This window comes from Dendropsophus ebraccatus, chromosome 13 (genome assembly GCF_027789765.1).
Source record: "Dendropsophus ebraccatus isolate aDenEbr1 chromosome 13, aDenEbr1.pat, whole genome shotgun sequence".
In the NCBI taxonomy this organism is placed as follows: Eukaryota; Metazoa; Chordata; class Amphibia; order Anura; family Hylidae; genus Dendropsophus; species Dendropsophus ebraccatus.
The window spans coordinates 8,971,078-8,998,014 of NC_091466.1; the positions used below are offsets into that span (position 1 = coordinate 8,971,078).

Consider the following 26,937-nt stretch of genomic DNA (forward strand, 5'->3'; position numbering starts at 1 on the left):
CAGATGCCCCCCCCCCATCCTCGGAACAAGTGGGAAGATCGTCCGGGAACTGATCTTCCCACTGCTGGATAAAGGTTACCACCTGTACGGGGATAACTTTTATACCAGCACCCCCCTCCTCTGGTCTCTCGCTGCCCGAGCTACTGTAGCTTGCGGCACCATCCGAACATATCAGAAGCAGTAATAGCGCCCTAATATTTAGCAGCCATGGAGCGGACCCAGCGCTTCTGGATATGAAGGACCCCGTATCGCACCAGGACAACATTTTCCAGGTGACGTCCCCCACACTGGAGAAAGGGAGACCCCAGAAGAAGTGCAGAGTGTGGCGTAACAGGGGGATCAGGAAGGACACCATTTTCCCGTGTGACACCTGTCCTGATCGCCCCGACCTCTGCATACTGGATCGCTCCAAGGCGTACCACACGTCATCGGGGTTCTACATTATCTAAATTTTGTCCCTTATTCCTTTTTCAGGGGTCACGTTGATCCGGGGATTATTCTGATCGCCATTATGGAGTCAGGAAGGAATTTTTTCCCCTGTGATGAGGCTACTGTCGTCTGCCTCACGAGGGTTTTTTTTTGCCTTCCTCTGGATCAACACAGGTTGAATTTGATGGACACCTGTCATTTTCAACCTTATAAACTAATAATTGGCCTAATACCCCCAAATAAATTAGAATTGTCCCTTTTCCCCAGCTAAGTAGGTATGGCCGCCATTCCCATTAGAGGAGGCCATGATGCAATTACAAAGCCTCTGTGCGGCCAGGACAGTAGAAACCCCCCACAAGTGACCCCATTCTGGAAACTACACCCCATAAGGAATCTAAGAAGGGGGGCAGCGGGGATATGGCCCCCTGGTGACGGCCACATTTGGGACGTGAAAATGAAAAAAATTGTATTTTTTATTTTCTCGGCACATGTTCTACGTAAGTGCCCGTCACCAGTGGGGTCCATATGCTCACTGCACCCCTTGTTAGATTCCTTATGGGGTGTAGTTTCCAGAATGGGGTCACTTGTCGGGGGTTTCTACTGTCCTGGCAGCACAGGAGCTTTGTAATTGCGACATGGCCTCCATCCTCCATTCCAGCCTCTAAATGGCGCTCTGTCCCTTTGGTGACTTGCCCTGTGCCCATATGGCACATTATGCCCACATGTGGGGTATTTTCGTACTCAGGGGACACTACCCTACACGTTTTGTGTTCATTTTCTTTTTTAACCCCTTGTGGAAATGGAAAAAAATCAAGGCTAGACCAACATTTAGTGTAATTTTTGTAAAATTTTTACTCTAAATCATTAATCTTGTCATGTTTTTTCATTTTCACAAGGGGTTAAAAGATAAAAAAAAACATTTAATGTGTAGAGCAATTTCCCCTGAGTACGGAAATACCCCACATGTGGACATAAAGCGCCATGCGGGTGCAGGGTAAGCCTCCGAAGGGAAGAAGCGCCATTTGGTTTTTGAAGGCTGGATTTGGATGGAATGGATTTCGAGGGGCCATGTTGCATTCAAAAGGCCCCTGTGTTGCCAAGACAGTTGAAACCCCCCACAAGTGACCCCATTATGGAAACTGCACCCCTCAAGGAATGTAACAAGGGGTGTAGTGAGCATATGGACCCCACTGGTGACGGACACAAATGTGGAACAATTTGGCGTGAAAATGAAATATTACATTTTTTACACTGTAATGTTGGTTTAGCCTTGAATATATCATTTTCACAAGGGGTTAAAAGAGGAGAAAAAAAACAAAATGTGTAGCGCAATTTCCCCCGAGTCCGTAAATACCCCACATGAGGACATAAAGCACCATGCGGGTGCAGGGCAAGCCTCCGAAGGGAAGGAGCACCATTTCGTTTTTGAAGGCTGGATTTGGATGGAATGGATTTTGAGGGGCCATGTTGCATTCAAAAGGCCCCTGTGTTGCCAAGACAGTTGAAACCCCCCACAAGTGATCCCATTATGGAAACTACACCCCTCAAGGAATGTAACAAGTGGTGTAGTGAGCATATGGACCCCACTGGTGACGGGCACAAATGTGGAACAATGTGGCGTGAAAATGAAATATTACATTTTTTACACTATAATGTTGGTTTAGCCTTGAATTTATCATTTTCACAAGCGGTTAAAAGAGAAAAAAACACACAATATGTGTAGAACAATTTCCCCAGAGTCCGTAAATACCCCACATGTGGACATAAAGCGCCATGTGGGCGCAGGGCAAGCCTCCGAAGGGAAGGAGCGCCATTTGGATTTTGGAGGTTGGATTTGGCTAGAATGGATGATGAACGCCATGTCGCATTTACAGAGCCCTCGTGCTGCCAAAACACTGGAAACCCCCCACAAGTGACCCCATTATGGAAACTGCAGCCCTCAGGGAATCTAAAAAGGGGTGCAGTGAGGATATGGACCCCTTGATGACGGGCACATTTGTGCCATGAAAGTGAAAAAATGAAATTTTTCCCTTTCACGTCACATTGTTCCACATTTGTGCCCATCACCAGTGGGGTCCATATGCTCACTGCACCCCTTGTTAGATTCCTTGAGGGGTGTAGTTTCCAGAATGGAATCACTTGTGGGGGTTTCCAGTGTCTTGGCAGCACGAGGGCTCTGTAAATGCGACATGGCCCTTGAAATCCTTTTCAGTGAAATTCAGCTTCCAAAAGCCAATTGGCGCTCCTTCCCTTTGGAGGCTCGTCCTGCGCCCCCTTGGCACTTTATGTCCACATGTGGGGTATTTGCGTACTCGGGAGAAACTGCGCTACACATTTTTTGTCTTTTTTTGCCTCTTATCCCTTTAAGAAAATGAAAAATTGAAGGCTAGAACAACGTTTTAGTGTAAAAAATAAATTTTTCTTTTTTCACGCCATATTGTTCGGAAAATCTGTGAAGCACCTCTGGGGTGCAGATGCTCACCGCACCCCTTGTTACATTCCTTGAGGGGTGTAGTTTTCTAAATGGTGTCCCTTTAGGGGTGTTTTTTAGGTTTTGACACCCCAGAGCCTCTGCCAACCTGAAGTGGTACAGTCAAAAATGACCAAATATAACGGAGGCGTTGAAATTCACTAGGCGCTCCCTTATATCTGAGGCTTGTGGTTGCGTCAAATAGCGCAATAGGGCCACATATGGGGTATTTCTATAAACTGCAGAAACGGGGCAATAATTATTGGGGTGCATTTCTCTGGTAATAGGTTTATAATTATGAAAAATATTGGATTACAATAAAATCTCTGCACAGAAAATTAAAATTTTCTAATTCCTTACACACTTAGCTTTTATTTCTGTGACTCCCCTAAAGGGTTAAAACACTTTCTGGATATGCTTTTGCAGAGTTTGGGGGGTGCAGTTTCTGAAATTGGGTGCTTTGTGGGGCTTTCTAACATACAGGCCCCTCAAATACACTTTAAACCTGAACAGGTCCATAAAAATATCTGATTTTGAAATTTTACTGAAAATTTGGAAATTTGCTGCTAATGTTTTAAGCTTCCTATCGTCTAAAAAAAAATGAAAGATAGTTTAATAAATGCTGCCAACATAAAGTAGACATGTTGCTAATACTATTTAATATATAATTTATGTGGTATAACCACTTTCTGTATACGCAAAAAAGTTTCAAAGTTGGAAAAATGCATTTTTTCACATTTTTTCACATTATTTGGGTTTTTTTCATAAAGATTCGTTATGAGTATCGACTCCAATTTACCAGAAATGTAAAGTACAATATGTCACGAGAAAACAATCTCAGAATCAGCCGGATAGGTAAAAGCATCCCGAAGTTATTAATGACTAAAGTGACACTGGTCATATTCATAAAATTTGTCTCTGTCATTAAGGCCATTTCAGGCTCTGTCCTTAAGGGGTTAATATACGAAAAATGTTAATAAAAATTACATTTAAAAAAAAAAAACTTTCCAGGATAGATATTGGGCCTGTAGTTAAGTCAGGGCTATTGTCTGTGACAGGCCACATTACAATGTGTAAGAGACATCCCAGCATACTCGGCCATTAGTTTTGTTTATTGTTATTTGTGGTTTGATAACAGTGTAAATAGTTTATAAGATTGTATCTGCTGTGCTGCACCGCAACACCCATAAGACGCACCCATACATGATAGCTCCTGATTATTTAGGGGATTGATAGGTATATGGCGGCCGGCCTATCCAAACCCGCTAGCAGGTGAATTTAGTATGCTTGTATTTATACAACCTATTTCCGGGGGCATGCTGTGCAGCACAGGGGTCTCGGCTTAAGCCTGAGTGTATATAATTTTGGGATGTTTGAGTTATTACCTTTAGTACTTTTATATGTTTCAGTAAAGTGCAGTTTTGTTTAATCTGGTGGATGAGTCGCTTTCCTCGTTCGTGACTTTGCTGTATCCCGGTGAGCCCGCCCCGGTCCACAGCTTACACATTAACAAATGTTCTGGAAGGAAGCAAGCTAGCAGCCTAGTAATATGGGGTAGGAAGGGCCCTTCCCAGCCTCATACTAGCCTACCACTTCAGACCAGGAGCACCCTTTTTTGACACCTTAGAACAGGTGGTGCCTGGCTCTTCCTAGATACACAGGGGACACTAGCATCACCCCTTCATCACATGACCTATAGTACACACTACTGCACCCAGCCAGCCCTGCAGACCCTCATACCCACCACACAGAAAACAGATTGCACCTCAATAAAAAGTTAGTGCTCTAACACCCCAACCCTTCTCCCTTTTACTAACACTTAGGCCATGCATCTTCTTCCCTCAGCTCCCGCCGTCTCTCCTGCCATGCACACGGCACAGGCAGCATTCTGGTGGATGGAACCTTGGACATTCTTCCCCTCAACCTAATTCTCTAAAATTATTTCTAGGGTTGAACGCTGCAGGAGAGCGGATGCGATTACAGCAGGTGGCCAGCAGTGACATGAGGTGTCTGTAGATTCTGCTGTTTTTCTAGCACTGCATGACTTCCACTGAAAAAGGGGCCACTAAGGCTCTGTCCCCCAAAGGCCCTGATAGACCTGAAGGGGTCTCTTGTCTATAATATGCTGAGGGGTCACATACTGGGGTAAAGGCTGCGGCCTTGTGGTTCACCAGACCGGATCATGACGTTACCGCCGGCCGGGTTCTCGCGCCGGATAGGAATGGAGTATTTAGACGCCGGCTGCGGGTAAGTTACTTCTCTCCGAGAGTCCAAGCAGTGAGTCTGCTATTCTTCTGTGCTCCTCGCATCGGATCTAGTCAGTGATTTTCTGCCTATCAAGTGCATAGTAAGTCATGTCCCTGCTGTACTCTGCTGCCATCTTGTGGCTATTTTTGCTCAGTTCAAGTTATAATACAGGCTAGGCCTGTTATGTATATTGTACTGGAGTTTTGGCTTTTGTTATATAAGTAAGACTTATATATATATATTTATTTAGATGTCAGCTATGGAAACCAGCCCGTCTGGAAAGAAGGCATCAAAACGCAAACACTTTACGTGTGCTGAATGCGAAACTCCCTTACCTGATGGCTATGAATCTCCTCAGCTAGAGCCACCCCTTTCTGCTCTAGGGATCAGCATTTACGGTGATTGATGAAGTAAAGTCTTCTTCCTCTTCAGAATCTTCATCTCCATCTGAGGATGAAAAGGAAACATTTAAGAGTTATTTTCCTATGGATAGCATTTATAAGTTACGTAGGGCCGTTCAGGCTGAAATTCACCCTGAGGAAGGAGGTGCCTCTCCTACAAAAAAGCCTAGGGCTTTCTTTGTAGGAGAAACATCTATAGCGATGCTTCAAGCTGAGTGGAAGAAGTCGGAAAAAGCTCCAGTCTTGAGCAAAAAGTTTAAAACCTTATACGTCCTCAAGGAGGACCAATCTAAGGAATGGAACAAACACCCTAAGGTTGATACAGCTATTGCTAAACTGTCCAAGAATACGGTATTACCAGCAGAGGATGGATCTAATCTAAAAGATCCTATGGACAGAAGGGTGGAGGTGGCCTTTAAGAGGTCTTATACGGCTGGGGCAGCCCAAGGGGCAGTTGCTATCTCCTCCTTTGAAGTAGCTCGTAGCCTTAGAAGGTGGTTGGCTAACGTCCAGGAAAACCTGGAAGCCGGTGTGAACAGGGACAAGGTCCTACGTTCATTTAAGAAAGTAAATATGGCCATTGACTTTCTCTGTGATGCTGCATCACAAGGGACAAGGCTAGCTTCAAAATCCATGGCTTTATCTACAGCTGGTCGCCGGGCCCTTTGGTTAAAACCTTGGGCGGGTGACTCCAACTCCAAGTTCCAATTGTGTAATATGGAGTTCCAGCCCGGCAGACTTTTTGGTCCAGAACTTGACAAACTGATGGAGGAATTATCCGACAAAAAAGGGAAATCTCTTCCATTGACATCCAGTAGTGGTTCCTACAGACCTCGTAGTTCCTTTCCTAGGGGAAAATCCCCTCAGAGAGGAAAAAGTAGGTACCAGGTCAGAAACAAGGGTAGATACTATAATAAAAGAGGAGGAGGAAAACAGCAGAACAAGGATTCCTCAAAAAAGCCTGATTTCTGACGCCATAGCTATACTTGTGGGGGGGCGCCTAACTCATTTTCTCATTGGGAAAATCTAATAAAGGACACCTGGATTGTAAGCATTATCCGTTGCGGTTATGTGCTTCCTTTGTCTCCTCTTCCTCCCCCCAGGTTTCTGGTATCAAGATACCTAGGTCAAGTAAAGCATCCAGTTCTAGAAGAAGAAATTCTTCATCTCCTGAAAGTAGAGGCTTTGGAGGATGTACCTCGATCGGAGATCGGTCTGGGAGTGTATACTCCAATTTTTCTTGTTCCGAAGCCATCTGGAAAGTGGAGGCTCATTATAGATCTAAGGTATCTAAATCAGTTTATGACCAAGAAAAAGTTCCGCATGGAGAACATAAAGTCAGTAAAGATCCTCCTACAGCAGGGGGACTTTATGGTATCCATAGATCTATAAGATGCGTATCTCCATGTTCCCATTCTACCAGCACACATAAAATATCTGCGCATAGCGACTCAGCTACTGGGAGAGGTAAGGCACCTTCAGTTCAAGGTCCTTCCCATCGGAATAACCTCAGCCCCCTTTGTATTTACAAAGATTGTATCAGCCGTCATGGTGCTGTTCAGGTTACAGGGAATAAAGATCATTCCCTACCTAGACGACTGGTTGATTACGGCCCAGACTCAGACTCTTCTGATTGCTCACTTGAATTATGTCTTGGACATACTTCTTCATTTGGGATGGCTAATCAACCAGGAAAAGTCGGATCTTGTTCCGTCCACAACAAAAACATTTCTGGGATTTGTAATAGACTCCATACAAATGAAATTATTCCTCTCAACACCCAGGGTGATTCGTATCCAGAGAGGGGCCCAAGTTCTCATCCCGCCTCGACAGGTATCTCTTCGGACTATAATAAGGTTTTTGGGGCTCCTCTCTTCAGCTGCAGATGCGGTACCTTGGGCACTGTGGCACATGAGGTACCTACAACAGGAACTCCTAAAGTCATGGAATCGCAGGATAGAAGATCTGGACAGACTTCATGTGTTATCCACCGAGACCAGGCAGTCTCTAACCTGGTGGAGACAGATAAAACACAGAGCTTCTATAATCGAGCCAGATTGGATCACGATTACAACAGACGCTTCAGGCACAGGTTGGGGTGTCCATGTAGAGGAGAAGATGGTTTCGGGAGTATGGAACAGGCAGGAGTCATTACTCCCTTCAAACGTTCGAGAACTCAGAGCTATATATCTAGCTCTTCTATATTTCTCTCTAATGTTAACTCAGAGGGCTGTGAGGATCAGGACGGACAACGCTGCTTGTGTGGCATACATCAACAAGCAGGGAGGTACCAGATCATCTCTACATCTCAGAGAAGTGGAATGTATCTTTAGATGGGCGGAACCCAGAGTGTCCAGATTAACTGCCATGCACATCAGAGGCATCCACAACACTCTGGCGGACAGGCTGAGTCGGGAATTGACGGTTTCGGGGGAATGGTCACTGTCGAGAACAGTGTTCATTCAGCTGACCCGGAAATGGGGACTTCCTCAGATAGATCCTAAGGCATCAGCAGAGAATGCCAAACTGAGGAATTTTTGTTCCCTGTATACAAGGGACAATCCGTCAATCGTGGATGCAATGTCAATTCAATGGAATTTTCATTTGGCTTACATCTTTCCCCCAATCTCCATGATTCCGAGAGTTCTCATGAAGATCAGGATGGACCATGCGTCAGTGATCATCATCATACCCTTCTGGCCGAAGAGAGACTGGTTCACCCTGCTCATGAATATGAGCAGGGGGGAATTCTGGAGACTACCATTGAATCCGGATCTGATTTCACAAGGACATCACCTTTGCCAGGACCTAGCCAGTCTCAGCCTCACGGCATGGAGACTGAGGGGATCATATTAGAATCAGAACAATTTTCTGAAAGAGTATTGAACACACTCGCTCATGCTCGTAGTACTGCCACAAACAAATCCTATGGCCGTATATGGAACATTTTTCAATCATGGTGTTCTGCGAGGCAAATTGATAGTCGGAATCCTTCTACTCCTCAATTGTTGGAGTTTCTTCAGGAAGGTTTTGACAAAGGGTTGATGCCAGGGTCCATCAAGGTCCAGATTGCAGCCCTGTCAGCACATTTAAATTGTAGACTATTCCAGTTTCTGGAAGTAAAAAATGTTGTTAAGGCCATAACAAGGTTAAGGCCTAGGATAACAAAACAGGTGGATTCATGGGACCTTTTGTTTGTTTTCAGACGACTTTGTCTCCCTCCATTCGAGCCATTGGAGGAGATAGACCTGAAGTTTCTTACTTTTAAGTGTACTCTGCTGTTAGCCGTAACATCGGCCAAACGTGTAGGGGAGCTTCAAGCACTTGGATCATCTCCCCCTTATGTGGTGTTTGCAGAGGACAAGGTGACCCCTAGATTCCTGCCAGGGTTCCTACCTAAGGTGCCTTCATTTGTAAATCTTAATGACCAGGTGGTCCTTCCAGTATTTTCTCCAACAAGCCAGTCCCAGGATGAGGTTGATCTATCGCTCTTAGACGTCTCTAGAAGAATTAGAATTTATTTGTCTAGAGTAGCGGATTGGCGTAAGGATGAAAATCTGCTTATCTTATTTTCTGGCAAAAATAAGGGGAAGAAAGCTTCAAAGCCTTCTATATTGCGTTGGATTTGTGATACAATTGGATTGTGTTATTCATCGGCAGACAAGTCTCCTCCAGAATTTACGAAGGCACACTCCACACGAGCGGTTGCTTCCAGCTGGGCTGAAAAGTCTTCCGTACCCTTGGAGAACATTTGCCAGGCTGCATCCTGGTCATCTTTGTCCACATTTGTAAGACATTACAGACTAAACACTAAGTTTGAGGCCAGAACAGCCTTCGCCAGATCAGTGCTCAGTGCCGCTGCTCTGGAATAACCCACCCTTGGGGATTTCTTGCTAGTTCCCCATACGTTGTGATGCCAATGGGACAAGAGGGAAGCGAAAATTATTATGTTCATTTGTTTTCCCTGAGACCCATTGGCTTTACAAGCACCCTCCCTTTTTTTTGGGTGCTTGTTATTGACTGATGACGAGAGGAGGCGGGGCCTATTTATACATCCGTAGGAGGGGATTAAAAGCTTATGCTAATTATATTCATTAAAATTCCTTCGTCCCAGGGGCTCGCAGGGGCGATTTAACCCCATACGTTGTGATGCCAATGGGTCTCAGGGAAAACAAATTAACATAATAATTATCGCTTATATGCTGCCTGTTCTATTCTTATTGTTCTCTTAAAGGACTATGCTGTATTATGTGTTCCATCTATGCATCTCCTGCTATTCTGTAGTCATTGTCTCTTACTTCTTCTGTCTATGATTCAGCTCATATATCTCTGATGCAGCTTTATATAATGTTGTAGTTCTTTATTATATGAAACATTTATAAAAACAGAAAACCTCTCCTGCTCTCCAGACTTCCTGCAGGAAATACAGCAGCTGATAAGTACCGGAAGACTGGAGATTTTTTATGGAAGTAAATTACTGCGCTCCGGCAGGAAGAGAGATGCACTGCCCATCTAACTACAAATAGAAGTTCTACTTAGGGCCCTATTCCACCGGACGATTATCGTTCAGATTATCGTTAAATCGTTCAAATCTAAACAATAATCATTCGGTTGAATAGCAGTTAACGACTAACGACCGAACGTGAAATCGTTGATCGTTTAATAAGACCTGGACCTATTTTTACCGTTGCTCGTTTGCAAATCGTTCGCATTGAATAAGACGTCATTCGGTCGTTCGCAGTAGTGACTAATGCAATAGCAACGACAAGACGACCGCAAGAACGTTCATAAGTAACGATTATCTTTCCATGTAAATGGGCGAACGATTTCAGGTCTTTCGTAATAGCGGTCGCTTGGATCGTTTATCGTTAACCATTATGCGAACGATAATCGTCCCGTGGAATAGGGCCCTTAGATGTGCAGTGCATCTCTCTGCCGGAGCGCCCCTGGCCGCCCTCCTCCCGCGGTGCTAAACTCCTCTCCTCCCTTGCGCGGCGCCGAAGCATGACGTCACCTGGACCGCACGTCCAGCCAATCAGTAAGGGGACGTGCGGTCTGGGTGAAGTCATGCTACGCCGGTGCTCAGGTAAGAACTCTCGGCAGGGGTGAAGGTTGTGTGGGGGGAGGGCTGGGGTGCTAGTTGTTTGGCGGGGGGGGGGGGGGGGGGGGGCCTGAGGGTGATTGTTGTGTGGGAGGGGGCTAGTTGTGGGAGGGGGGGGGGCTGGAGGTGGTAATTTGGGGGACTGAGAGTGATAGTTGTGGGGGGGAGGGGGCTGGGGGGGGGTAGTTGTGTGTGTGGGGGGCTGGGGGGATAGTTGTGGGAGGGGGGCTGGGGGTGGTAGTTTGGGGAGGGCTGAGGGTGATAGTTTGTGTGGGGGGGGCTAGGGGTGATAGTTGTGGGGGGGGGGGGTGGGGGTGGTAGTTTGGGGGGGGCTGAGGGTGATAGTTTGTGTGTGGGGGGGGGGCTAGGGGTGATAGTTGTGGGGGGGGGGGTAGTTTGGGGGGGGCTGAGGGTGATAGCTGTGTGGGGGGGACTGGGGTGATAATTGTGGGGGGGGGGGGCTGGGGGGTTGTATTTTTTTGGAGGGGTCCTGAGTGTGAAGGTTGCGTGTGGGGGGCTTGGGTGATAGTTGGGGGGGGGGGGGGCTGGGGGTGATATTTGTGTGTGTGGGGGAGGCTGGGGGTGATAGTTGTGTGTGTGGGGGAGGCTGGGGGTGGTAGTTGGGGGGGGGGCTGGGCTGGGGGTGGTAGTTGTTTAGGAGGGCTGAGGGTGATAGCTGAGTGTGTGGGAGGGCTGGGGGTGGTAGCTGTTTGGGGGGCTGAGAGTGATAGCTGAGTGTGGGGGAGGGGGCTGGGGGTGGTAGTTGTGAGGGGGAGTGCTGGGGGTGGTAGTTGGGGGGGGCTGGGCTGGGGGTGGTAGTTGTTTAGGAGGGCTGAGGGTGATAGCTGAGTGTGTGGGAGGGCTGGGGGTGGTAGCTGTTTGGGGGGCTGAGGGTGATAGCTGAGTGTGGGGGAGGGGGCTGGGGGTGGTAGTTGTGAGGGGGAGTGCTGGGGGTGGTAGTTGTGTGGGGAAGGGGGTGGTAGTTGTGTGGAGGGGGGCCGGGGTGGTAGTTGTGTGGAGGGGGGCTGGGGGTGGTAGTTGTGTGGAGGGGGGCTGGGGGTGGTAGTTGTGTGGGGGAGGGCTGGGGGTGGTAGTTGTGTGGGGCAGGGCTGGGGGTGGTAGTTGTGTGGGGCAGGGCTGGGGGTGGTAGTTGTGGGGGGGAGTACTGGGGGTGGTAGTTGTGAGGGGGAAGGCTGGGGGTGGAAGTTGTGTGGGGGAGGGCTGGGGGGTGGTAGTTGTGTGGGGCAGGGCTGGGGGTGGTAGTTGTGTGGGGGAGGGCTGGGGGTGGTAGTTGTGAGGGGGAAGGCTAGGGGTGGTAGTTGTGTGGGGGAGGGCTGGGGGTGGTAGTTGTGTGGGGGAGGGTTGGGGGTGGTAGTTGTGAGGGGGAAGGCTGCGGGTGGAAGTTGTGTGGGGCAGGGCTGGGGGTGGTAGTTGTGTGGGGCAGGGCTGGGGGTGGTAGTTGTGTGGGGCAGGGCTGGGGGTGGTAGTTGTGTGGGGGAGGGCTAGGGGTGGTAGTTGTGGGGGGGGTTGGCTGGTAGTTGTTTGAGGGGCTGAGGGTGATAGCTGTGTGGGGGGGACTGGGGGGTGATAATTGTGGGGGGGGGCTAGGGGGTGGTATTTTTTTGGAGGGGTCCTGAGTGTGAAAGTTGTGTGGGGGGGGGGGCTTGGGTGATAATTGGGGGGGGGGCTGGGGGTGATAGTTGTGTGTGTGGGGGGAGGCTGGGGGTTATGGTTGTGTGTGTGTGGGGAGAGGCTGGGTAGAGTGTGTGGTAGTTGTGGGGGGGCTGGGGTGATAGTTGTGGGGGGGCTGGGCTAGGGGTGGTAGTTGTTTAGGAGGGCTGGGGGTGATAGCTGAGTGTGTGGGAGGGCTGGGGGTGGTAGCTGTTTGGGCGGCTGAGGGTGATAGTTGTGGGGGGGGGCTGGGGGTGATAGTTGTGTGTGTGGGGGGAGGCTGGGGGTGGTAGTTGTGGGGGGGCTGGGGTGATAGTTGTGGGGGGGCTGGGCTAGGGGTGGTAGTTGTTTAGGAGGGCTGGGGGTGATAGCTGAGTGTGTGGGAGGGCTGGGGGTGGTAGCTGTTTGGGGGGCTGAGGGTGATAGTTGTGGGGGGGGGGGCTGGGGGTGATAGTTGTGTGTGTGTGGGAGGCTGGGCGTGATAGTTGTGTGTGTGGGGAGAGGCTGGGGGTGGTAGTTGTGCGTGTGGGGGGGCTGGGGTGATAGTTGTGGGGGGGCTGGGGTGATAGTGTTGGGGGGGCGCTGAGGGTGATAGTTGTGGGGGGGGGGGGGCTGGAAGTGATAGTTCTGTGTGTGGGGGAGGGCTGCGGGTGGTAGTTGTGTGGAGGAGGGCTGGGGTGGTAGTTGTGTGGAGGGGGTCTGGGGGTGGTAGTTGTGTGGAGGGGGTCTGGGGGTGGTAGTTGTGTGGGGGGGGCTGGGGGTGGTAGTTGTGTGGGGCAGGGCTGGGGGTGGTAGTTGTGTGGGGCAGGGCTGGGGGTGGTAGTTGTGTGGGGCAGGGCTGGGGGTGGTAGTTGTGTGGGGCAGGGCTGGGGGTGGTAGTTGTGTGGGGCAGGGCTGGGGGTGGTAGTTGTGTGGAGGGGGTCTGGGGGTGGTAGTTGTGTGGAGGGGGGCTGGGGGTGGTAGTTGTGTGGGGCAGGGCTGGGGGTGGTAGTTGTGTGGGGCAGGGCTGGGGGTGGTAGTTGTGTGGAGGGGGTCTGGGGGTGGTAGTTGTGTGGAGGGGGTCTGGGGGTGGTAGTTGTGTGGAGGGGGTCTGGGGGTGGTAGTTGTGTGGAGGGGGGCTGGGGGTGGTAGTTGTGTGGAGGGGGGCTGGGGGTGGTAGTTGTGTGGGGCAGGGCTGGGGGTGGTAGTTGTGTGGGGCAGGGCTGGGGGTGGTAGTTGTGTGGAGGGGGGCTGGGGGTGGTAGTTGTGTGGGGCAGGGCTGGGGGTGGTAGTTGTGTGGGGCAGGGCTGGGGGTGGTAGTTGTGAGGGGGAAGGCTGGGGGTGGTAGTTGTGTGGGGGAGGGCTGGGGGTGGTAGTTGTGTGGGGCAGGGCTGGGGGTGGTAGTTGTGTGGGGGAGGGCTGGGGGTGGAAGTTGTGTGGGGGAGGGCTGGGGGTGGTAGTTGTGTGGGGCAGGGCTGGGGGTGGTAGTTGTGTGGGGCAGGGCTAGGGGTGGTAGTTGTGTGGGGGGCTGTAGTTGGTGGGGAGCTAGGGGTGTTAGTTGTTTCGGGGGTTGGGGGTGGTAGTTGTATGAATGGCTGGTGGGTAGTTGTGTGTATGGTGGGGGGAGGGGTCGGTGATGGGTGTTGTCTGGAGGCATGGGAGGCTGAAGGAGTTGTATGTTACCTTAAGGGGGCGCCAAAAAAAGGTTTCGCACAGGGCGCCATTTACCCTAAGGCCGGCCCTGTATACAGCACATATATACAGCACATATACAGTACATATACACAGCACATATACATCATATATACAGCACATATACATATACACTTACTACAAGCTGCTGTGTCACTCTCCATCTTTAGGGAAATCCTAGAAAATGATGCAGAGAAACAGATGGAGCAGAGTGCACAGCCTGATGGGAGGGACGTGTTACATGACGCAGAATAGGAAGTGATGCAGCCTGGGAGGCTGCTGTGTAATCGTAACCTCTGCTGCACCGCACACAGCCTGCTCACCTATCTGCCCGACCCCGACCCCTGCACAGCTGTGGCCGCCTCCTCCCCAACTAGCCTGGACCCTCTCCCTCTGACCCACCTCTATACAGATCACTGCTATATACTGTATACAGCATCATACACCTATATATAAGAACATATGGGGGAGATTTATCAGACATGGTGTAAAGTAAAACTGGCTCAGTTGCCCCTAGCAACCAATCAGATTCCACCTTTCATTTTCCAAAGCGTCTGTGAGGAATGAAAGGTGGAATCTGATTGGTTGCTAGGGGCAACTGGGCCAGTTTCGCTTTACACCATTTCTGATAAATCTCCCCCATAGTGTCACCTCTATACAGATCACTGGTCACCACACATGGTATATACTATATACTGCTCCATACACCTGTATATAAGAGCTGCAGGCAGGCACCATCTCCCATTACACATAGGTCCCGGCTCCCGGCAGCCTCCTCTCTTCCCTCAGGCTCTCTAGCTGCAGGAGTGTCCTCCCTGCCAGGCCCTGGAGCTGGGAGGAGAGAGCGGCCTCTAGTGGCTGCAGGGAGAATATACTGGAGCTGGGAGGAGAGAGCGGCCTCTAGTGGCTGCAGGGAGAATATACTGGAGCTGGGAGGAGAGAGCGGCCTCTAGTGGCTGCAGGGAGAATATACAGCCTGCAGATATAACTGCCACAGTACATTGCTTCTATCTATATGTCTCAGCTTCTATGCATGGGGGCGGGGCTTTTCTGGGACACTGTAGTATATAGAGCAGAGTGATGTATATGTGGATTATATAGAGGGGCAGTATACAGTGTCATCATACATAGGAGATTGCACATCTATTATCTGTCATATTCACTATTAGGGCTGACACTGTCTCCGCATTGCACTAATACTTGTCTCTCCATTGGATTGGCTGCACATTGTCATGTGGAGGTTGTTGGCCCCTCCCCCGCAGATGATGACATCACTGGCTATTGTTGGCCCCTCCCGCGCATATGATGACATCACAAAAGGCTCCTGTATAGGTCATGATGACATCACACACTGTATATAAGCAGCTGCAGAGCTCTAGAATCTCCAGAGGTGTTTAGTGGTTGGTGGAGGTAAGTCTGCTGTGTCCTTCCTTCTCTTCTATAATATAGGAGGAAACTATTGCTAGAATATCCTCATCCCTACAGGTATATACTATATTATATATGATGGGATTACCCCTCTATCCTGATCCCTACAGGTATATACTATATTATATATGATGGGATTACCCCTCTATTCTGATCCCTATAGGTATATACTATATTATATATGATAGGACTACCCCTCTATCCTGATCCCTACAGGTATATACTATATTATATATGACAGGTTCCCCATTGAGTAACTCCTGACTGTTCTTCTTTATTTTTAGGAGAGAGAAAGGCGAGCAGAAGAGTTGGTGTTGGCGGAGGAGGTAGTGTCGGAGGAGGAGGTAGTGTCGGTGGAGGAGGAGATGTCGGAGGAGGAGGTAGTGTCGGTGGAGGAGGAGGTGGCGGAGGAGGAGGTAGTGTCGGTGGAGGAGGACATGGCGGGGGTAGTGGTGGAGGATGTGATCATGCTGATGGCGGATGTAGTTGTTGTGGTGGACGATTTTGTTGTGGAAGGATTGTTGGTGAGAGTGGTGAGAGAGGTGTTGGTGCAGATGGTGATGGCGGTGAGGCGTGTGGTAGTGGACGGAGCGGTAGTGCTGGTGGAGGTGATAGTGATGGTAGTGGATGAGATGGTGGTGATGGAGGCAGTGATGGTGCTGGAGGAGGTGGAGGAGGAAGGGCTACAGCTGGAGGAGATGGTGGAAGTGGAGGAGGAGGTGATGGAACTGCAGGAGGAGGTGATGGAAGTGCAGGAGGAGGTGGTTGTGGAGGAGGAGGAGGTGGTCGTGGAGGTGGAGGAGGTGGTTGTGGAGGAGGAGGAGGAGGTCGTGGAGGAGGAGGTGATGGAAGTGGAGGAGGAGGTGATGGAAGTGGAGGTGGAGGAGGAGGTTGTGGAGGAGGAGGAGGTGGTGGAAGTGGAGGAGGTGCAGGTGGAGGAGGAGGAGGTAGTCGTGGAGGAGGAGGTAGTGGAGGAGGAGGTGAGGAGGAGAGGGTGGTGGAGGAGAGTGTCGAGGTGGTTGATGAGGTGCTGGAGGAGCGGCTGTTGTGGAGGAGGAGAGGATGAAGGTGATGGATGAAGGTGATGGATGAGGGGAGGGGGGGCATTTGTTTCACCAGTCCAGGGATTCATTCAATACTTTACCCTGCTGGTATCTTTAGCCTCCTGCCCATCATGTATTGGGCCTCCTGCCCCCCATGTATTGGGCCTCTTGCCCCCCATGTATTGGGCCTCCTTCCCCCCATGTATTGGGCCTCCTGCCCCCCATGTATTGGGCCTCTTGCCCCCCAGGTATTGGGCCTCCTGACTCCCAGGTATTGGGCCTCCTGACTCCCAGGTATTGGGCCTCCTGACTCCCAGGTATTGGGCCTCCTGACTCCCAAGTAATGGGCCTCCTGCCCCCTATGTATTGGGCCTCCTGCCCCCTATGTATTGGGCCTCCTGCCCCCCAGGTATTGGGCCTCCTGCCCCCCAGGTATGGGCCTCCTGCCCCCCATGTATTTGGCCTCCTGCCCCCCATGTATTGGGCCTCCTGCCCCCCATGTATTGGGCCTCTTGCCCCTCATGTATTGGGCCTCCTGCCCCCCAGGTATTGGGCCTCCTGCCCCCCAGGTATTGGGCCTCCTGACTCCCAGGTATTGGGCCTCCTGACTCCCAGGTATTGGGCCTCCTGACTCCCAGGTATTGGGCCTCCTGACTCCCAGGTATTGGGCCTCCTGACTCCCTGGTATTTGGCCTCCTGACTCCCAGGTATTGGGCCTCCTGACTCCCAGGTATTGGGCCTCCTGACTCCCAGGTATTGGGCCTCCTGACTCCCAGGTATTGGGCCTCCTGACTCCTATGTATTGGGCCTCCTGCCCCCCAGGAATTGGGCCTCCTACCCGCCAGGTATTGGGCCTCCTGCCCCCCATGATTTGGGCCTCCTGCCCCCCATGATTTGGGGCTCCTACCCCCCATGTATTGGGCCTCCTGCCTCCCATGTATTGGGCCTCCTGCCCCTCATGTATTGGGCCTCCTGTCCCCCAGGTATTGGGCCTCCTGCCCCCCAGGTATTGGGCCTCCTGCCCCTCAGGTATTGGGCCTCCTGCCCCTCAGGTATTGGGCCTCCTGACTCCCAGGTATTGGGCCTCCTGACTCCCAGGTATTGGGCCTCCTGACTCCCTGGTATTTGGCCTCCTGACTCCCAGGTATTGGGCCTCCTGACTCCCAGGTATTGGGCCTCCTGACTCCCAGGTATTGGGCCTCCTGACTCCCAGGTATTGGGCCTCCTGACTCCTATGTATTGGGCCTCCTGCCCCCCAGGAATTGGGCCTCCTACCCGCCAGGTATTGGGCCTCCTGCCCCCCATGATTTGGGCCTCCTGCCCCCCATGATTTGGGCCTCCTACCCCCCATGTATTGGGCCTCCTGCCTCCCATGTATTGGGCCTCCTGCCCCTCATGTATTGGGCCTCCTGTCCCCCATGTATTGGGCCTCCTGCCCCCCATGTATTGGGACTCCTGCTCCTCATGTATTGGGCCTCCTGCCCCTCATGTATTGGGCCTCCTGGCTTCCATGTATTAGGCCCCCTGCCCCCCATGTATTGGGCCTCCTGTCCCCCATGTATTGGGCCACCTGCCCCCCATGTATTGGGACTCCTGCTCATCATGTATTGGGCCTCCTTCCCCTCATGTATTGGGCCTCCTGCCCCTCATGTATTGGGCCTCCTGGCTTCCATGTATTAGGCCTCCTGCCCCTCATGTATTGGGCCTCCTGCCCCTCATGTATTGGGCTTCCTGGCTCCCATGTATTAGGCCTCCTGCCCCTCATGTATTGGGCCTCCTGTCCCTCATGTATTGGGCCTCCTGCCCCTCATGTATTGGGCCTCCTGCCTCCCATATTGGGCCTCCTGCCTCCCATTTATTGGGACTCCTGCCTCCCATGTATTGGGCCTCCTGCCCCTCATGTATTGGGCCTCCTAACCCTCATGTATTGGGCCTCCTGCCTCCCATATTGGGCCTCCTGCCTCCCATTTATTGGGACTCCTGCCTCCCATGTATTGGGACTCCTGCCTCCCATGTATTGGGACTCTTGCCCCTCAGGTATTGGGCCTCCTGTCTCCCATGTATTGAACCTCCTGCCCCTCATGTATTGGGCCTCCTGTCTCCCATGTATTGAACCTGCTGCACCTCATGTATTGGGCCGTTCCTTACCTTAGGTTTCAGGCTGACATAGCTAAATAGTGTGGATGTATCCATAGCTCAGAAGCAGGTGAAGCTGATAATTTGTATATATAATGGCGGTCGGCGTTCCAGCCGCCACATGTTCATTCACTGCTAGTCCTTCAGGCCTTCGGGCCTAGCCATGTCTGTCCCCTGCATGTAGTATAGATCCTGCCACTAGAGGGGGTGCGAGTGCTTCCTTCTGAGAGTTTAGGCTTAGTGCCTTAATTATTCCGCGCCTGTGGCTTGGCTATTTAAGGAGGTTTCTTGCACATGTGCTCTGCCTGAGCGTTAAGGTCCTTTGGTTCTGTACAGATGTATCTGGTTGCTTTGCCTTCCTGGTTCCTATTACAGTGTTCCTGCCCTGTCCTAACTGGTTCCTGTGTTCTCGCTGTTGCTTCCTGCTGTCTGAACCTACAGTCCCAGTGTCTCCTAGTATACCTGAGGTAGTGACCTGGCATATCCTCTGGGAAAGTCTATCTCCACCATCAGGAGTATCTCGTGAAGAACAGAGGATGCGCTTAGACAACACAATGAGGAGGAGGACTAACCACATGAAGAGTAAGTATATCACTGTAAAGTTGTTTTTATTATAGGTGACATTGATTTTATAGGGTTATAAAGCTTACAGTAAATTAAGTGTTGTGGTTGTTATGGACAACTGCTCCATAGAATAGTCCTAACCTGGATATGTCCTGTTTCTCCCCACAGGTGGAAAGAGAGAGTGCAGCGCTCCAAGAGGCCAGTTCTGTAAGTACACCATAGAACTAACACTGCTGACATCATCATCACCACCACCGGGGGGTGCCAGTCATGTAGACTCTTATAGGGGGATATATGGGCACATATGGGGCAGCTCCAGTTACATGAATTGTGTTTTCTTTTATAGGATAAGAACAATGAAGGGACTGAGCATCATACACAGGAAATTCCATGAAAGTCGGACCAGGGACCCAGGCCGCTACATAGAGCAATAAAAGAAGCCTCATCCAAGGAATCAGTGGGGATCCAGGAGGCCCAGTAAGTATATAGAACACTGCAGGAGGAGCCCAGGGGGTCACATACTGTTTGTGCATTCATCTCTTCCTCGCTGAGTCTCATCTCAATGTATAGACCCCTATAGTCTGATCCTGGGATCATCACATGGCGCTGATCCTATCTATTTGTCTCTTTTCTTTAGGCGCAGACAGAGATTCTCCTGGATCCCCAAGTGTCTGAGGAGGAAGAGGAACAAGTGAGTGATAATTTACCTGATGCTTCTGCCACTAGAGGGAGCTCACTGCACAATGATGTATACAGCTCCTACTGATCTGTATAGTAGAGCAGTATGCAGTGAGCACCCCCTAGTGGTGGCAGGGATATAATAGCTATAACTCAATGGTTGGGCACTAGGATGTCCCCTATTGTTGCCCCAGACTGGACTTTATGGATAATCCATTTTTATCTTTCCCCAACAGGATCCGATCAGATGGACGACCATCAAGGTAAATACTCTAGGTTACCCCAAATCCCACCACCAACCCTACCCTGGTCCTGCCCCCAGTAAAGACCATACTTTTCCATCCTGTCCCCAGTATTGACCCTACTCCCCCTTCCTGCCCTCAGTATAGACCCTACTCCCCATCCTGCCCCCAGTATAGACCCTACTCTCCCATCCTGACCCCAGTATAGACCATACTTCCCCATCCTGTCCCCAGTATAGACCATACTCCCCCATCCTGTCCCCAGTATAGACCATACTTCCTCTCACCCTGTCTTCTCTCCTGTAGATACATCAGATGTCTTCTCGGCTACTTTAGGAGTGACACCGTGGAGTGAACACCAACAATGCAATAAAAATTTTTAAAAATTAAAAACGACTAGTGTCAGACATTATGTGACCAAGTGATGAGTATAAGTCTGTATGAGCAATAATGGCGGTAATAACAGTGTCTACTAAAGGAGTCCTGGATAGAGGGAGAAATGACGTCTCCTTATAGGAGGTAACCTCATAGGGGATAGCCCGTGCAGGGACCATCCATCCACCCTCACATCATCTGGGGAGATATGAAGGGCCAAGGAGTTCCTCTATTTGGGAGAAGGATACCTGAAGGGTAAAGGGGCCAAACCGGGCCCTAAAGGTGCCTCTCAGCCCTAGATAGGAGTCCGACAGCAGAATAGCAAGAAAGCAGATTCCCATCTACCCCAAGGAGTCAGATAGAGGGAAGAAGTGTATGGGGTGGGGGTAACACCATAGCGGGGTCCGGAGAGATGGGAACATACAGGGAAGTGTCTCACCACAGTACAGAGGGGAGGAAGATCTCTGGAGGAAGCTGATATCTATATAATAGATTGCCTAGACTTTCATAGGAAACCACAAAAGACTCTGTAAAATCCCATCCATTTCACACAAGGATCAGTCCCTGCAGCCTCCACATTGCTTCCTGATGTCCTCACTGTTACTGCAGCGTCCTAGAGCCGAGTATTGTGCATTAAAGGGGTACTCCAGAGAAAATATTTTTCTTTCAAATCAAATGGTGTTAGAAAGTTATAAAGAATTTCAATTTACTTTTATATTAAAATCTTCAGTCTTCCAGTACTTATCAGCTGCTGTATGTCCTGCAGGAAATGGTGTATTCTCTGCAGTCTGACACAGTGCTCTCTGCTCAGTCTTTTAGTATACCACCACGCTTTCAAATAATTTTTTTTACTGAATGCAAATCTTCCAGCAGTAGAATAAATCCCCAAGCATTTCACAGAACATGTAAATTCACAAAATGTTTATCACCCAAAGTGCTGTAGAGGCGGCTTCCAAAGGAATTAGTCCTGCTCCTTACGGAGTCTGTGATCATCCATTAGCATGGCCGAGGACAGGCGAGGTGTTACACCCTTCGCAAAAGTCTGTACTTATAAGAGTAAGTGGTAATGTGGCAGTACCAAAGTTTTACCACTAGATTGTTACAAGTATTTATGTCCAGATATTGCACAGCTGTAGGAACTAAAGGGTTATTGTTTTCTTATGTACCACTTGGATCTGCACACCAATGAGAGTTCTTTCTTCTTCTCACCTATCCTCTTTCTCTTGTATCTTACACACCACTCCTCACCTACTCAAAGGAGCCTGTGGAGCCTCATTGAAGAGTCTCAAAACACAGGACTAGCCAGATATCCCTCCGGGAAGGACCCAGCCAAGGGGCAGCTCCTGTTGGGAAACCACCAAAACCACCTAGCCAGAATCCTGCTCCACACTGATAAGGGGCAACACCCCGAAACAGCTGTATGTGGATGGTTACCTAGCCTTGGTTTATCCTTTGTCATTACATTGACTTATAGGGCCACTTAATATGGTTGTTTTGGTGGTTTCCCTACAGGAGCCGCTCCTTGGCTGGGTCCTTCCTGGAGGGATATCTGGCTAGTCCTGTGTTTTGAGACTCTTCAATGAGGCTCCACAGGCTCCTCTTATGCATATTCATGTTTCCCAGGGGGCAATGCACCTAGGACTTCACTGCATTGAGCGCTTTCACTAGCAGCCGGCAGTGTTGTTGTTTGGCTGGTCTCCCTGAGTTCAGCAATCTGTTTCTCTTACACCTACTCACAGCACAGTTTACATATGCTTTAGGAAGGAAGTCACATGGGTTGAAGAAGTGTAGGAGTCTTTTGTTTTGGATTCCGTAGAGGAAGGACGCAAGATAGGATGCTTCCTACAGCAGTCAACTTGGGCCCTGGCTCCTGCCAGGTCCCCAATCCAGTAGTTGTGGTCTAGACGCTGAGCAGAGCACATGTATATGCGAGACCTAGACACAGTTTTCCCTCAAGCAACCTTATTATACACTATGCAGTGTTAAGCTACTAGTAGAGAGGACAAGTCAGGAATCATCTCAACCCACACCGTGGACATCGTAACAGAGTGCAGGACAGTATCCACAAGAAGTAAAGGAAATTATCCAGATAGAGCAAAGTTGCTAGAAGCCTAGGTACACTATCTCGCAGTGCAGGTGTAGTCAGAGAACTCTGACCACTCTGCTCATCCCAGGTAACAAGGTCTGGGGCTTGTGTCAACCTCTAGGATGGATCGCTTGACACTGGTGGGCAATAGGTGGTGCAAATACCAAGGAGTCAAAACACAGGCACAAGTATTCTCTCTACTCTCAAGTATTCTATTTATTCTACTTCTAAAGTTCCGGCAGAGCACAGAACTACTTGGGTTGGGACTCTCTCGACATCCTCCTCTCTAATCTTCTGATCTCTTCTACCTCTCATCACGCAACCCAGCCAGCATGGCAGTATCACCCTCTTCACTCTCAGTACAGATCTGTTCTTTTTTTAAGTCTAAAGTAACGTATCAAGATGAAAGTGTACTGTATTTTCTTGTATCAAGTATCCTCACAGTAAACAAGAGTATATTTATTTTAACAGGACTCTGTGGTCCTTCACCAGGCACCTACACAGCAATCACAGCTTCCTTGGGTCATCTCCCCTTTCTGTATCTCAAATCCCGGCCAAATCTAGCTGATAGTTATATACATTATATACAAAGCAGCATTGCACTTGTCAATAACATTTACTATCTGCTTAACATGGAAGAAACAATATTCAAACTACACTAGATGTTCACAAAAATACATTGAAGTTACAGGTCTCGTTCATCCCATTAGGAGTCAGCATATTTAACCCCTTAAGGACCGGGCCAATTGTCATTTTTGTGTTTTCTTTTTTTCCTCCTCGCCTTCTAAGACCCATAACTCTTTTATTTTTTTCACCTACCGGGCCATGTGTTTTTTTCAGGAACAGGTGTACTTTGTAATGACACCTTTCCATCTGCCATAAAATGAATGACGGAACCCCCAAAATATCATGAATTTTGATCAAAAAATGCAATTCAGAAAAAAAATTTTTGGGGGGTGTCCATGTTTACGTAATGCACTGTACGGTAAAACTGACCTTTTTTCTTTATTCTTTAGGCCAGTCTGAACACAGTGATATGCAGGTTTACTAGGTTTTCTAACGTTTTACTATTTCTATTAGCAGACAACCCCAACCAACGTCCTGCCAACCAATTGTATCCTAAAGTGCAAAAATATCTAAAACAACCAAAGAAATTGCACAAATAGATGGAATTATAACAGAAGTCTTTATTTCAGTAATTAATTCATAAAAGCACATAAAAGTAAGATATGGGATAGAACACAGAGGTCATAAACCTGCAATCAAATTAGACAAGTAATCACAATATAACTTATAGACCGACACTGAACCCCCCCCGGCACAACAATGGAACATACGTTTCGCTTACTTCATTGGGCTTTTTCGTCAGCTTCTCTAGCTGCTTCAAAGTGACTGTACCACCAGGCCCAGGCTGAAGTACTGGAGGCGGCCGACCAACCCCCAGTGGGAAGAAACCCCAGCCCCTCCATGACTTGACTCCATTAGAATCAATGGAACCCTATCATTGAGGGGCGGGGGTTTCCTCCCACTAAGGGTGGGTCGGCCGCCTCCAGTGCTTCAGCCTGGGCCTGGTGCTACAGTCACTTTAAGTAAAGCTGCTGTATCCACATAGCTAAGTAGGCCGCAGATAACGTCTCTGGATCATCTATTGCTGGTTTGGAATGGAGTGCTCCGAGTATTCTTTTCATTATGATAGATGTTGCTCTATCTTCTCCTAGCAGACCTTCAAATATACTTTTAGCTGCTGAAGGGATTGCGTCATGAGCGATTGACTCCGGCAGGCCTCGGAGTCTGATGTTTTTGCGACGACTCCTGTTTTCTTGCTCCACTCTGTTGCCTAAATGGTGCAAATCAGATTTAATATCTTTCAAGTCCTGTTTTAAGGGTGCAAGGGCTTGATCTAGACATTTACGCAGCACCAGAGACCTGTAGCACAATGTGATCCATTGATTCAGAGGCGAGTTCATTTTCCTCACCTGCAGAGTCCATCCCTTCTGGCATATCCGTTCCTTCCTCCATCTCTGAGGACAGGTACCTTGTTGGTGAAGATAGTTTAGAACTTATAAAAGTTTGCTTAGATTTTGCTGACGTCTGTTGCGTTTAAAAGATCTCGCCCCTTGTCTTTAGATTTCAATGCCTTGGCTATAATCAGCTTATCCAGGTGTGCAATAGAGCTCAGTAGACAGTTGAACACGGCTACATAAGGTTTATTTTTTCAGTATTGGAAGTAATTGTCAGATTAAGACCCACAGTACTGTAATTTGTAATAGAGAACAATAGAGGAGTGGTATTATAGAGATGACCACTAGGTGTCAGTAGAGTAGCAGCTATCAATGGCTTGCTTGAATTTCAGTGAAGAAACAGTAAAGAATATGACTTCTCTTCCTGTGTGATTTCTCTGATTTAGAAAAAAATTAAAGTACAGGCGTTTTTGTTCCTTTTACACTGTTACGTATTATGAGCAGTATATTCGATGAGTGAACTATGTCACCAGTATGTTAGTTCTTGTATAATGTGGTGATCTCTGAGGGGTATTACGGAGGTGTATCTCAGCAATCGGCTCTGTGCTCCTACCCTGCTGCGTAGTACTGAGCTGCCTCTTTAACTGTCCTCCTTGGGCTCTTCTCCTACCTCCTTCCGCTTTATCTGTGTGCGGGCGTCTGTCAGCTGTCAGCGCCTGTCCTTCTTGCAATTGCCGCGCCGAACGGGAGAGCTCCAGAACTTTAGGCCCCGGCTTCAGAGGCTAGTTAGGCCGTACAAGGAGGTCTTGACCCCCAAACTTGGTCTCTTTCTTTGCTCTGTGCCGCTTCCCCAGACCATGTGAGGCCAGCAACCGGTCTGGAAACCAAAACAGACCAGTAGATTGGGCTCAGAGTATAGAGAAAGCTCCAAGGATGTGCGTCCTGCTCTGAGCACTGCTAGGCTCTGCCACTCACTGTATATAGTGACAGCAGCTCTCTATGTACTCACTGTATATAGTGACAGCAGCTCTCTATGTACTCACTGTATATAGTGACAGCAGCTCTCTATGTACTTATTGTATATACTGACAGCAGCTCACTGTGTACCTATTTGGCTCCCCTCCTCCAGGCTGTGCTGTCCTGCTCTGTGGTGTTTCTATCCATAAGATGGCTGACTTGGAGGAACATGTGTCCATGCCCTGCCCCCTGTGTCCGCCTGTATATGGCTATGGAGTACACATGAGGAGGGACATGGTCACATGTTCTTCCATGTCAGCCATCTTATGGACAGACTTACCACAGAGCAGGACAGCACAGCTTGGAGGAGGGGAGCCTATTTTATCTCTATGAGGTACACAGGGAGCTGCTGTCATTATATACAGTGAGTACACAGGGAGCTGTCAGTATATACAGTGAGTACACAGGAAGCTGTCAGTATACACAGTGAGTACAGGGAGCTTCTGTCAGTATATACCATGAGTACACAGGGAGCTGCTGTCAGTATATACAGTGAGTACATAGGGAGCTGCTGTCAGTATATACAATGAATACACAGGGAGCTGCTGTCAGTATATACAGTGAGTACACAGGGAGCTGCTGTCAGTATATACAGTGACTACACAGGGAGCCGCTGTCAGTATATACAGTGAGTACACAGGGAGCTGCGGTCAGTATGTACAGTGAGTACACAGGGAGCTGCTGTCAGTATGTACAGTGAGTACAGGGAGCTACTGTCAGTATGTACAGTAAGTACACAGGAGCTGCTGTCAGTATATATAGTGAATACAGGGAGCTGCTGTCAATATATACAATGAGTACAGGGAGCTACTGTCAGTATATACAGTGAGTACACAGGAGCTGCCGTCAGTATATGTGGTGAGTACACAGGGAGCTGCTGTCAGTATATACCGTGAGTACACAGGAGCTGCTGTCAGTATATACAGTGAGTACACAGGGAGCTGCTGTCAGTATATACAGTGAGTACACAGGGAGCTGCTGTCAGTATATACAGTGAGTACAGGGAGCAGCTGTCAGTATATACAGTGAGTACACAGGAGCTGCTGTCAGTATATGGGGTGAGTACACAGGGAGCTGCTGTCAGTATATACAGTGAGTACACAGGGAGCTGCTGTCAGTATATACAGTGAGTACACAGGAGCTGCTGTCAGTATATGGGGTGAGTACACAGGGAGCTGCTGTCAGTATATACTGTGAGTACACAGGAGCTGCTGTCAGTATATACAGTGAGTACACAGGGAGTTGCTGTCAGTATATACAGTGAGTACACAGGGAGCTGTCAGTATACACAGTGAGTACACAGGGAGCTGCTGTCAGTATATACAGTGAGTACACAGGGAGCTGCTGTCAGTATATACAGTGAGTACACAGGGAGCTGCTGTCAGTATATACAGTGAGTACACAGGGAGCTGCTGTC

At 49.3% G+C, this 26,937-nt stretch overlaps 1 protein-coding gene and 2 long non-coding RNA genes across 4 annotated transcripts in view; 2 read left to right on the plus strand and 1 right to left on the minus strand.

The window, feature by feature from the left end:
• Positions 1–14,890, minus strand: part of LOC138771084 (uncharacterized) — a 35,860-nt gene extending 20,970 nt beyond the window's left edge. The window contains exons 1-2 of one of the 2 annotated variants that reach the window (XR_011359546.1): positions 14,699–14,890; positions 5,482–5,593 (exon numbers count right to left, since the gene is read on the minus strand). This is a non-coding gene — a long non-coding RNA (uncharacterized lncRNA). Of the gene's footprint in view, positions 1–5,481; positions 5,594–14,129; positions 14,226–14,698 lie in introns of those variants that run through there. The other variant, XR_011359547.1, reaches the window with a different exon arrangement.
• A 402-nt stretch (positions 14,891–15,292) lies between these two features.
• LOC138770406 (uncharacterized) lies at positions 15,293–18,528 on the plus strand. The gene is made up of 3 exons (XM_069949509.1): positions 15,293–15,316; positions 15,703–16,158; positions 18,499–18,528. The coding sequence occupies exons 1-3, from the start codon at positions 15,293–15,295 to the stop codon at positions 18,526–18,528; spliced, it is 510 nt and encodes a 169-aa protein (XP_069805610.1).
• Positions 18,529–18,636: 108 nt separating this feature from the next.
• On the plus strand, positions 18,637–20,451 carry LOC138771193 (uncharacterized). The gene is made up of 6 exons (XR_011359559.1): positions 18,637–19,179; positions 19,330–19,368; positions 19,508–19,638; positions 19,799–19,852; positions 20,076–20,102; positions 20,388–20,451. It is a non-coding gene; the product is annotated as an uncharacterized lncRNA (long non-coding RNA).
• Positions 20,452–26,937: the final 6,486 nt, after the last annotated feature.

Coding starts and splice junctions, on each gene's coding strand:
- LOC138770406 (XM_069949509.1), top strand. CDS start 15,293: ATGATGACATCACAAAAGGCTCCT. Junction 15,317..15,702: donor TGACATCACAAAAGGCTCCT/GTATAGGTCATG, acceptor CTTTATTTTTAG/GAGAGAGAAAGGCGAGCAGA. Junction 16,159..18,498: donor TGATGGAACTGCAGGAGGAG/GTGATGGAAGTG, acceptor CTTGCCCCTCAG/GTATTGGGCCTCCTGTCTCC.